Below are 12,653 nucleotides of genomic sequence, written 5' to 3'. Positions count from 1 at the left end.
TTCTCCATGGTCAACAACTGCACCCTATATTTCTGCCGTATATGTAACAGTATGCAAGACCCAGACAATTCAAACAATATTCAAGAAACAGTATTCCAAGCAGTTCAATATTTGTAACGACAACAAATATGTACGGTACTGAATTAAACTAAAACTTCTTATTTGTTTTTAGCTCAAGCATAGAAAGAAGTCATAAGAGAACTGTTTTCTCTTCCTCCTCTGCATTGTGAGCTCAGTTTTCATACTAGGTTGTAATGGGAAATGCAGGACTTGTATGTGCTCTCTTGTCTTGTCTTCTTCTTGCCCTTTGCTGACTCAGTGAATGCTGTCTTAAAACTTGACCTCCTTGATTGAAGGGAGCAGGTTGGCTAAGGCTATGTACGCAGACCTCCCATCTCCCATAACTACTGGTATGCTGAGGGGGTAGAAACTGGAGTCTGCCATATAGCAGGGCCTACCTCCACTGTGCCTGGGTGGGCTATGTTTTGGTCTTTGAATTTGCATTTGTCTCTGAGTGCAGTGTTTGATTTTGAAAAAAAAATTATTGCATGGTGTCTGGTTAAACCCCAGCTATGAGTCTACTTTTTAAAAATTGCTTTTTCCCCTTCTGTTGTTCTGTCTTTCACATCCAGCACAGGATGCCGAATGCTAGTTCCTTGGTCATTCCTGTGCCTGCCTGCATGGGGACTGATACTTCCTAGGACTTGTTTAAATTGGGATCCCTGGTCCTTTCTAGTTTTCTAGAATGCAGAATGTAATTGCTTGTTATTGTACCAAATAGAAATATATCAGGGAAACAGAACAATTGTGCAAGCTTGATAAATGAGCCCTTCAAAGGGTTCATTATATAACCAAAATGTCTTAAGGCTTTAATGTTGCTGAACATATAAAGCTGCCTTATACAGAGCTCAAACCATTGGTATCTCTAACAAAGTGCTGTCAACTCTTTAATTGGCAGCAACTCTCTAGTGTCTTAGGCTTCTGCCTAAGATCCTTTTTTAGGGGTTGAATCTGCCATCGTCTGTATGCCAAGATTTACTACTAAGAGTCCCTTTCGGTCGCGCTTTTTTGCTTGCTAATGTTATCATGCAGTAAATTTACTCTTTGATAATACATTCCTTTTCCATTTTATCCTAATTGAACAATATTTCCTTGTCTACACTGAATTGATATACGAAGACTCAATTCTTTACTAGTGCCAGCAGGCAACATTGGGGAAGGCTTTGGCCTCAGTGCCCTCTAGAGTAATTGGTTGGCCACTGTGTGAGGCAGGATACTGGACTAGTTAGGCTGCTGGTCTGATCCTACACAGTGCTCTTTTGATGTTTGTTGTCCAATTCTAGGCACTGAAACAGCATGGTGGGTACTTGGTTAAAGGCATTTGGTTAAGTGCAGTTACATAGCAACCAACTAATACCGATGTCAGTCATTCATAGCAGATGAACTTTTGCCTATTCTCAGGAAGAAATTTAGAGTTACTCAGGCTCAAAAAGAAAGTTCAGTATGTGAATAATTGCCTTGCAGTGGCTTCCCATTGTGGTACTGTTCCACATGCAGTTTCCTAGCAATGTTTTTTTCATATATTCATAAAAGGTATTGCTCTTAAACATGTTAAATTGAGTCATCTGTCATTAGGTAAAGGTCCAATATTCCAAAAATATTTATTATTAATACAAGATGTTCTGAATGCTCAGTTCTACATGTTTTCCTAGATAAATTATAATTGATAAATACTCTTTAGAAGTAAAGCTCAGTTTTTATTTGAGGGAATAACCAGCATTTTTAAAAAAGTGAATTGGACTTGCAGACATTCTCTTATCCCCCCCGACCCCCTTTCTGGACATACATGTCTTGGCAATGATTCAGATTCTTACTGCATCAAATCAAACGTTTCTTTAAAGAATCTTTCAGAATTAGTTTCTCACCTTCATCTTCCAGGTGACTATGTTTAGACTTGCAGCTTTAGCTGCTTTCTTTGGGATGTTTCTAGAGATGTAAGGGAATTTTTCTCCCCCCCCTCCCATTAACCAATGAATGCTTTAAACATCATTACTTGGAATGTTAAAGGTTCAGCTCTCCCAACAAATGCCTTAAACATCTTAAAAAACTAAAAGCTGATATTGCCTTCCTACAAAAGACACACATTCTCACAAAAGTTTCCAGAATTGAGTAGAACAAGCATATCGTGTTGGAATTGTGTTATAATGTGTTTAATGATAATAAATTATTTAAAAGTGTAGTGTTTTCAGTGTTACGAAATTTAACTTGATAACCTGTATATGCTATGGGTAATCATAATTTGCATGATTCAGTTTCTGCTGTTGCAAGATAGGTACATTTAACCTAGCTCTACTTTACTACAGTACTACAGTATAAAATAGTAGAACTTAAGCATGGGTGGGTAGTTGTCATTGGCTAGGATGTTTGGGCTCTCCTGAGAAGCTGCTGAGAGACTGGCTGTAACAATGGTTGGTTACATTCTGTAACAACATGGTTGCATTCTTATCCTACTAATATAGGATGGGGGAGTATGTACCTCCATGCTGACTGATCTAGAAGATGCCACTTTAGGAAACGAGACATTGTCTTAAGAGCAGCCTCTGAATTATCAAATAGTGTGCTGCTTGAACTGGCAGCATTGATGCCTTTATAATAATAATAATAATAATAATAATAATAATAATAATAATAATAATAATAATAATAATAGATTTATATACCGCCCTTCAGGTGACTTAACACCCACTCAGAGCAGTTTACAAAGTATGTCATTATTATCCCCACAACAAAACACCCTGTGAGGTAGGTGAGGCTGAGAGAGCTCCAGAGAACTGTGACTAGCTCAAGGTCACCCAGCTGGCTTCAAGTGGAGGAGCGGGGAATCAAACCCGGTTCTCTAGATTGGAGTCCCGCAGTCTTAACCACTGCACCAAACTGGCTCCCAGTTTATGAAGTCGCTTTGACAGCAACGCTGCTGATAGGGACTTCTGTGGCAACTTCTCATTTTCCAGTAGGAGGGTGCCTGCTAAGTAACAAGTAGTACCTGCTTCTACTGTATTCTTAGTGTGCATAGATAATGAAGAGCCCAGATAGCTTCAGGATAAGAATTGAATGTGCTACACAGGTGGCCAGTTGGCCATTCTTAGTATCATACATTCTAAACAAAGGCTTTGTAGGTGTATCCAATTATATGGGTTTTCTGGGAAAATCTGAATCAGAAAACTTTCTGGAAAATTTTCTGATTGAAATGGAAATCATTTTAAATATTTAAATAATATTAGCAAAATTGAAATAATATTAGCAAAAGAAGGCAAATATACCATATATACCTGTACAAGCACTGGCATTTGTTTATGCTTCATATCCCACCTTTAGCCCCTCTAACACAATTGATTTGTAGCACAACAGCCCTGACAACTATATAGTCTCTTTATCTATATGTGGGGCAAAATTTTTTCCATGGGAAATGTTGTGCACCGCATACATATGTATAGATTTTGCCTCTAGGTTTTGCCTAATATATTACTTCATGGAATGTGAAAAGGTTGTTCAGTCCATGAACGAGTGCATTTGTGCACACTGAGGAAGGCAGGTGACTTCCATGAGTAGCCATAGAAAGCAGCATTTAACCTTTTGTGTATTAATGTTTGATATTACCAGTTGTACTGAGTGAAGGTAGACAAGAGGCTCTTATATTTTTGTCTTAGCAATCTGCTTTCAAAGTTATTAACATTGGCAGCTGTTGCGTCCTGTTTACAGTGAATAGCTTTCCCCTTCCTGACCACTAAAATTGTAGCAAGTCCTCACTTTGGCCTCTGAAAGTTAGTTATATCAGTATGAACAGATCTTTTGATATGAATTGTAGCAAAACCATGCTGTTTAACTGAAGCTTTTTGTAAATGCTAAAATATGTTTTGTTTTTCCTTACAGGTTAAGGGAAGTTTCAGAGAAGCTCAATAAATACAACTTAAACAGGTGAGGTGCAATAGATGCTGTAATATCTTGGGAAATAATTTGAAGGAATGTCTACTGTTCATATTCATATATTTTTAGTATTGGTAACATCTGAATTGACTCACACAGTTGGAATGAACAGAGTTAAAGGTGTGCAGGATATATGTAAAAAAGCAAATATAAATAAATACAGAGCCAGTCATGGATAACTTGATTGGAAAACATTAGCTGGTGGGTTACATTGGAACATAATGTTCCTTGATCACTTATAAGATTTTGTTCTTCATTTTCTATGTTTAATGACTGAAAATACGTCAGTTGTTGCAACTAGTGTACATTTTTAGTCATTTTCAGATGTATCTAAATTCATTGTACATTTCATATGCCACTTGTTTTATTTTCTTTCTCAGAGTAAAGAGTCTTTAAAAATGTTACACATGCTCACTTTTTGTTTTCAGCCACCCCCCTTTGAATGTATTGGAACAGGCTACTATTAAACAGTGTGTGGTGGGACCAAATCATGCTGCATTTCTTCTTGAGGTAAATTGCTCAAAATATGTTCAGACAACAGTGTTATGGTCATATAGTTAAACCTAATTTTCATAACCTCCATTAAACCAACTTTACCAACTATTGAAACCTTAATGCCCCTCCTCCCATACATATTTGTTTCAATATTGTACATTTTTTTCTTGTTTTTAATCTAGGATGGTAGAGTCTGCAGAATTGGCTTTTTAGTTCAACCTGACAGATTGGAATTGGGTAAACCTGATAATAATGATGGGTAAGATTTTTTCCCTTTATTCAGCAGGTATCTCATTTTTGATAATTTTATATTTTGTAAAGTTATAAGATTTTCAACTGTTAATCAAATATCTCAGTTTAGCAAGCTGATGGCAGCTCTAGAGGTCTTGGCCTAAAATAAAGGCAGGCCAGTAACCTATCTTTGTTAAATAACCAGACAGGCATTCCAACAAAATGTGATTTCTGAATTAAATACTGAGTTATTCAAGCCTCAGATAACAGTCATCTTGGTGGTGGAACCAGCTGCCAGGACATCATTTCTGGATCTGTATCTCCTTGTCACCGCTATAAGATTAGAGTTTGGGTTTAAACAAGGTTGTTGATTTTGCATTTATTCACAAATATATTACTTTAAGTCAAATGCATATATTCATTCTTTTTGATACATTCAGCAAGGATTGTGACTGCTAATACCCGAGGTTTATTTTTATAAGAAATAATTTTGTCTTGAAGCACATGTATTTGGCATGCTTTGCATGCTTTGTCTGTTTCTTTTTTTTATGATAGATCATATTCTGCAGCTAAATTTGAAGATTCCCCAAGGGTGTTGCTTAAGCTGGTGTGTTACCAGACTGAGTCCCTGAGAATTTAAACCTGGGATTCCAGGCTTTGTTTTTAACCCATTTGGGATTGTATTGTGACTGATCTACCATCTTTTACTTTCAGTTCAAAGTTGAGCAGTGGCTCAGGGGCAGGAAGGACATCCAGGCCAGGCAGGACTAGTGATTCCCCATGGTTTCTGTCTGGTTCTGAAACTCTGGGCAGACTGGCAGGCAACACCCTTGGGTAAGTTTTGATAGGGTTGAGGCTGCAACCTGATTGTACCATACTTGGTTATGTGTGACTACACATACATTGTCAGCAGTATGTATGAAGACTGTTAAAATGCCTCAGTGGGTTTAGGTAGGTTTTTGGAAAAGAGCTATTAAATGAGGTTTTGTACTTGCTTTAAACCCTAGATTTACTGAAACAATCTCTGCCTTACTTCACCTCTCCTAAAAAAACTCAAAAGATATTATAATAGGTAGTCATTTAGAATTATTTTTTTTCAATAGTAATAGCTTAATTTCTGGCGGAGAAATTGTTGACTTAAATGCGGCACTTCTACCTGAAACTCTTTTATTGACAGCATGGTGCTAATATGTAAAATACCTTACTGAATTTCCAGTTGCAGTTGTTTCATTGGTAATACATTCATGACAAATTTTACTCCTGTTTCAGTATTTGTCTGGTACAGAGGTCTGCAACCTTTAAAGAATCAAACTACACCCAATTTCAAAGCAAGAGCTCCTTAAAGAGCCAATATAAGAGATCCCATTTGGATAAGTGAAACTATACATCTTAACATTATTGATGTTGGTATGTTGATCCATAAAGCTTCCACAGCCCAGCCATTGGTTGTTTCCAGTTCTTTATTTGAAATGGCACATTCAGGATCCCACAACAAGTAAAAAATAAACACAGGAGACCTTGCATGATTATTTTAGGACACTGGCATAAATCTGTGTACAGTTCGCACTTGGATTACTGACAGCTGTTCACCACAATCATTTCCCTTTTGTTAAAGCATCTCTGAGAAGCTTCTGTAGTCCCATTAAAAAAATTGCCTGCCATTCCTTTCACATGCTGGTTATTCTAACATCCTACCTAAATTTAATGATTTAATTTTCTTTTCTAAAGAGCTGTATTTGTTTCCTTACCTAGCCACATCTGGTTCTAGAACCGTAGGTTGCAGATCCCTGGTCTGGTTATGTTTTATTACCTTAGGGTAATCATTAAAATCCCTGAACAGCCTCATGTTTGGATTGAGTAAAGTATAGTCAGTAACTATAGAAAATAAGGAGAGTTCCCAATATATGGAGGATCTCACATTTCCACTAGTCAAGATATTTCAATTTGAACAGATTTTTCGAATTTCACAGGAAGGATGAATTTGTTGGACAAGTTCAATCATTTTTGCCATTATTTTCTTAAAAAGATGCAGAAGTATACAGAATTTCAATCTTTTGATTCCCCCCCCCCACTGAAAATGCTATTTAAATTTAAAGTAGAGTTCCATTTTAATAACTCAGGATTTAACTGAACATACAAGCTCCAAGATATAGAAGTTAAGCAGGTAGCCCTTTTACACAGAGGGTGTAGCTTAGTATTTCTTAGAAAAAATTTAAAAGCTATCTCGAATCAAAGAATGAAAAGTGAGAAGTAAAAAGTGTCTACCTTAATTCATGTCAATGAGTTGGAATCTGCTAAGGAATTGTACTTAAAATACTGATGTTCTAGGAAAAGTTAATGGTATCAGGCATGCTAGATTCTATAGTATAAATTGTTATTATGCTAGTATGCTTTAGGGAGCAATAACATCTAAACAGCCACACAGTGTCTCCTTAAAACTACATTGACCTGTTGCCTTTTCCAAATATTTCTCAGGAGTCGCTGGAGCTCTGGTGTTGGAGGGAGTGGAGGAGGATCTTCAGGCAGATCCTCAGCTGGAGCTAGAGATTCTCGGAGGCAAACACGAGTAATTCGAACAGGACGTGATAGAGGGTCTGGACTGTTGGGTAGTCAGCCACAACCAGTGATTCCAGCCTCAGTTATTCCAGAAGAACTCATTTCACAGGTACCTTACGAGCATTTCAAGATTTTTATATAGAATAAGCTGCTGAAAATTCAATTAAAATATTTGCGTTTTTTCCTTTCCTTTGTAAAGGTATTTACATGGTGTCTAGTGGCAGTAGGGTTAGATAGGATTTTCAAAGTAGGTTAGCTGGATAATATTTCCCAAGCCCTTCTCTTGTGGGTTTTTTTAAAACGTAACATTACTCTAGGGCTTATTAGCTCTGGATTTCCTGGAGGTAGATAATTGTTCTGAATTGCATGTTGATTCCTGTTACTTTATTGGATGAATTTGTTCAGACTCTGCTGACTTGCCTGGTTGTGGTGTTTTGTTTTATGCTTCTCCCCAAGGGGCTATTTCTTTTCTTTTCTCCCTCCCCACCCATGTACAGATTGCCAAATACCTGGCCACCTTTTTTTTTAAATAAAGAACAAAACACTGAATGGCTTTGTTTTGCATTCTGTTAGCAGATATTTTGTACTGATAAATGTACTGATAAGTATCTGGTGTACTACATCTCTCTTGTAAATAATCATCACTTGTTTATTTTCCCTACCAGGTAGACATTTTACCCAGTATTACTCTGTTTTTATCAGTCTTTCATTGCTAGGCAGGAATTTCCTGTGTGAAAGAATGTGGACATGTCCAGTGTAGCTAAGAAATAGAAGTCTAGATGTTTTCTCCAAATGGCTGTCCTCTTCCCACAGGAAATGCAAGCCCAGGACCTTATTCCCTGCAACTTCCCATGCCTACCTTAATCTTTGTTGTGTCCAGGCTGGCAATATGATGGGTTAGTTAGGGTAGCCTTGAGTAGGTGGGAAGTCTTCCTCTTGCCACCTCTCCAAAAGGGAGTTTGCCTTGAACTGCATATGGAGGAGTCTTAGATGGGGCTATTCATTGAAGGTGAAAGAATATTGTTAACCTTTCTGTTTTACCTCAGGAGGTTAGGTCTGTCAGTGGTTACTCGCCATGGCAACTAAAGGGACCCTCCACATTCAGAGGTACTAAACCTCTGATTACCACTGCCAGGAGGCCTTGGCCTCTATGCTGTTCTTGGCCCTCTATAGCAACTGGTTGTGTGAGATAGGATTCTGGACTAGATCGATCACTGATCTGATCCAGCAGGCCTTTGTTTATGTTCTTAACCTCTTTGCAACTGATTTCAATTTGAGTGAAATAAATTAGGGAAGTCCAAGTGCAACACGTACTGCAGTTCTCACTTGAAAGTGAGAAGGTGCACATGAAGAATTTTGTAAAGATGAGTGAGACTGGGTCATTCATTAAAGAGAAGGAAACTAGAAACAGGAGGAAGAGGAGGAATGGGAGAGAAAAGAGGGTTGCTTGGATTGCATCTGTGTCAGGAAGGTGATCACAAGAAATGTTGCTAGTGTGGGCAAGTTAACTGAATTGTCCATATCCGATCAAGTAGAACAGAAGATCATAATGGAAAATGTGTGTGGGATTTTTCATCATTTGTCATGAAAGAAATGAGGGAAGTGAAGTGATGGTCCAGTTTGATACTGAAAAAGATCAGTGTTCAACTTGATAGAGAACTAAATGAAGGAAGGAAAATTGGGGCCAGGCAGTAGAAATATGAGAAATATTGTTCAGTTGGTGTGGAAGGGGTTGGTTGTAACAAGAAGAAGAGGTATCAAGTGGGAGAGGTTAAGAGAGCTATTGGTGGTTAGGGAGAGAAAATTCTGAAGTAAAACTGAATGGTGCTTAGAGACACTGTTTTGGCAAAGATAATGATAGTAAATAAGTCCTTGAAAGGGTATCCCAAAACTGTGATTTTTTTATATTAGTATGGCCATTTAGAATCTGCCAATGTATTATTATTGGACTGATAGTTTACGAGAAGAAATTGTGCTTGAAATAGAAATGATAGGTGTGTTTTCAGAGCAGTGATCCCCTATAGCTCCATGAGCAAGGATTTAACAGCTGTTGATTTTAAGAAACCTGGCAGCCTATTGAAAAGGTAACAGTCCATAATCAAGAGTATTACAGCTTTGGCTGGCAAAGGCTCAAAATCTAGCTCTTAAAAAGCCTCTAGAGGATTAACTTTTCTTATGTGAACCCTGGCTCGTTACCTTTTTAATAATGACGGAGTCAGCCTAGCTTATTCCCAAGATGATCTTAAATGTAGTTTTGCATTGTGAAATTCATATATTTCTTGAACATTTGCATACTAACAGTTGCTATAACAATGAAGGCATGGGTTTGCAACTAAATAGAGCCTTACCGTTTAGGAGCATAATACAAAATCTTCAGCCATGTAACTCATGCACTCTCCATACATATAGGTAGTCAACTGCAAAAACTGGTATTTCTGATAACTTTCTGACAGAGAAGCAATCTCTGATCTCTTAAAGCAATTGTTTTAAATTCAAGGTTTTAATTCAACAATGTAAATCAGTACAAGGAGCCCTTGGCATTGGCTTTTTTTACTTCGAGATCTCTTTCTGGAGTACTGAAAGGGTTGGTTTTTGTAGATAGAAGCCATTTGGGGGATTCTTTTAATCGGAGTGTGTATTCATTATGCTCACTTACAGGCACAGGTTGTTTTACAAGGAAAATCTAGAAGTGTAATCATAAGAGAGCTTCAGCGGACAAATCTCGATGTAAATCTTGCAGTGAACAACTTGCTGAGCCGTGATGATGAAGATGGAGATGATGGTGACGACACTGCTAGTGAATCATATCTCCCAGGAGGTTTGTGCTAGGCAGTGCTTTCTCTTTATTTCTAAAATTAATTTTGTGCTCCTCTGTCAATTTGCAACAATTGTAGAGGGTTTACTGTGTTTTCTGTGCTGTGCACAGCGTTGAGATGTAACAAAGTGCTGCTGTTTTGAAGACAACAAGTTAGAGAGAGGATAGTAGGTAAGACAAAATTAGAACTGGAATATATGCATTTGTGTAACCTTGAGTTTCTTCAGTCCTAGTAAAATAAGAGTCAGTGGATTTGTGTGACAAAATTCTGTATTGCTGAGAATCTTGTTATATACTTTTGCCAGCATATTTAAACTAGTCAGAGTACTGGACTTGACTGCTTTATGACATTCTGACGAAGGCTTTGTTGCAAGGAGCTTCTGATGTCAAAAGCATGGGAGATGCTCTGCTAGTTCTATACTTTAAAATGAGTAGTTATTTCATTCTCATGTGAGACTTGGGGCTTTGCATAATTGATGTTCATGCTTGGGGCATGACTTTCCATGCTACTTAAGAACAAATGCTTATTAAAACAAAGTGTGCCCACGCAAAAACTGGGATCTTTGTAACCTGTTTGGTACCTTTATATTTTTTTCTAAAGCAGGGTTGATCAACTAGTCTAATATTAAAGGCCGTATTAGGAACATGCAAGCTGGGAAGCTGCAATCAATTTGCAAATTTATTTTGGCAAGCAAAGAATTCGCATACATTGTACTAATAATTTGAGCAATAAATTTGCAACAGTTGTGTTTAGTTGATAGTGAGTGACTGGAACAGTGGATCATAAATTCATAAAGAAAAAGAAATTAATCTCTTAGGTGCACGTATATACAGTTGGACTTTGAGCCATGCTTGCATCCTTTTGATTCCAGTGATTTGATGCAGGCAGCAGGAAGTGTGGCTTTAAGGTGTTTGAAGTACTTTCCTGGTGGGCCTAGGAATATTTTTTTTGTTGTGGATTGGTGTAATATATTAGTCACCATGAGGCCCTTTTTTGTAAAAGGAAGGATATATATAAATATATTCAGCTTCATTCATTTTCTATAAGTATGCCCCCCTCTTGTTTTATGTAGTGTTTTGGTGATCTATAATTCTGGCAATCCTAAGTAGCTGTGCCTCATTTCTTCCATAGAGTTTATTCAGTTACATATTTAATTCTGAACCTGACCCTATGTAGATAGAAAAACCAAGAAAATGAGGCGAGGTTCAGATAAGAGTGTATTCTTCTGTAGACCTGGGTCAACTCTCCCCTCTCCGAGGACAGCAGTAAAATGTGGGAAAAACAAAGGAGTTTAACCGCTCTGGAAGAGAGGGTTCTTTCCCGCTCTTGCATGGACAACTTAAGGGAGCATCCCTGTGGACTGAAAGTGGGTGAAGGAGAAAGGAGCAGGAGCTGCCACTGCCTCAGCCCAGGTGGGTGGGAAGGCAGAGGGAGAGGCTATAATGAGCCAGGGAGGAAGTGGAGGAACTTGAGCTTCTGAAGTCATTACTCCCCCCCCCCATGTAAGTCAGGCAGCTGTTGATGGCAGTATGGAACCTCCCCCCCTCCCAAGTCTCATGGTTCCCTCACTTGTAATTGTGCAATACTCAATCAAATCTGCTCCAGCAACAATTTCTTTTTTACAAATAAAGTATTTCAGCTTGATTCACACCTCATTTCCCATTCCTTTTGCCTTGTACCCTGTGTTGGACCTGGAATAAGCAAAAGGAGGGGAATGGGAAAAAATACTACCTAGTGAACTTGTTTATGATGGAAGCTCCATTCTTGTTTTGAAAACTGTCTTAGTTTGTTGAAGATGAAGTTTAATAAAGTAAAGCAAGTCAAGGTAATTTGTGCTGTGGTATTTTTGCCATGAATAGACCTGAGAATTAAATTTCTGTTAGAGAAGTATGTAGAATCCTTTCTTGTGAATAGATTTAGTAGGTGGATGGCAAGGTGGTGGATGGCCTTTATGTGGTGGATGGCACCACATAGAGATATGTGGTGATGGGAACTCTCGGTGAATGTTTTATATTTGTAAATCTCTGCTACATGCCCATCACAAATAAATTATCTTGTGGCGAGAAGATACTTGTGTGAATTGGCCCCAAGACTGTGTGAAAAAGAACAATATTTGACAAGCAGAGAGGCATGCTAGTTCATTTTTTTAAGGTGTTGTTAAACTTTGTGGTGCTATACATTAGTGGCAGATATTTGATCAGTTAAAAAAATCCGGTTAGTTGACTTGTCCAATTTATTTAAACTATTAACTTCATTAGAACAAGAAAAGATATTTAATCAACAGATTGGTTAGTTAGGGGAATTATGAAGTAGTCAACTGTTATTGTAAAAAAAAAATGAAACTAACTTTAAACCATGGTAATGAATTATATTTTTTAACATGGGCAATCTTAGGCAGGACGTTCTGATACTGTTTGGAAGTGCCAATAGGAGAACCTTTGATATGCTACTATGATTGCCTCCGACTTCTGCAAGGCTCAGAGGCAACCTGCCTTTGCTAAGAAATGACACCATAATGAAATGGAACAAAACAACATGCTACCTACCTAATTATATTCTTGGCATGATAAA

General features: G+C 37.8%; 1 protein-coding gene across 4 annotated transcripts in view; it reads left to right on the top strand.

The window, feature by feature from the left end:
* The window catches only part of UBR5 (ubiquitin protein ligase E3 component n-recognin 5), a 97,580-nt gene that overhangs the window by 16,172 nt on the left and 68,755 nt on the right, over positions 1–12,653 (top strand). For all 4 annotated transcript variants that reach the window (XM_054984341.1, XM_054984340.1, XM_054984339.1 and 1 more), the window contains exons 2-7: positions 3,931–3,975; positions 4,413–4,494; positions 4,662–4,738; positions 5,425–5,544; positions 7,186–7,375; positions 9,925–10,084. In XM_054984341.1, the coding sequence (XP_054840316.1) occupies positions 3,931–3,975; positions 4,413–4,494; positions 4,662–4,738; positions 5,425–5,544; positions 7,186–7,375; positions 9,925–10,084 (674 nt within the window). The remainder of the gene's footprint in view (positions 1–3,930; positions 3,976–4,412; positions 4,495–4,661; positions 4,739–5,424; positions 5,545–7,185; positions 7,376–9,924; positions 10,085–12,653) is intronic.

The sequence above is a fragment of the Eublepharis macularius genome, chromosome 7 (assembly GCF_028583425.1).
Source record: "Eublepharis macularius isolate TG4126 chromosome 7, MPM_Emac_v1.0, whole genome shotgun sequence".
Lineage (NCBI taxonomy): Eukaryota > Metazoa > Chordata > Lepidosauria > Squamata > Eublepharidae > Eublepharis > Eublepharis macularius.
The sequence above is the reverse complement of the archived record's forward strand: the minus strand, read 5'-3'. Positions and strand labels throughout refer to the sequence as shown.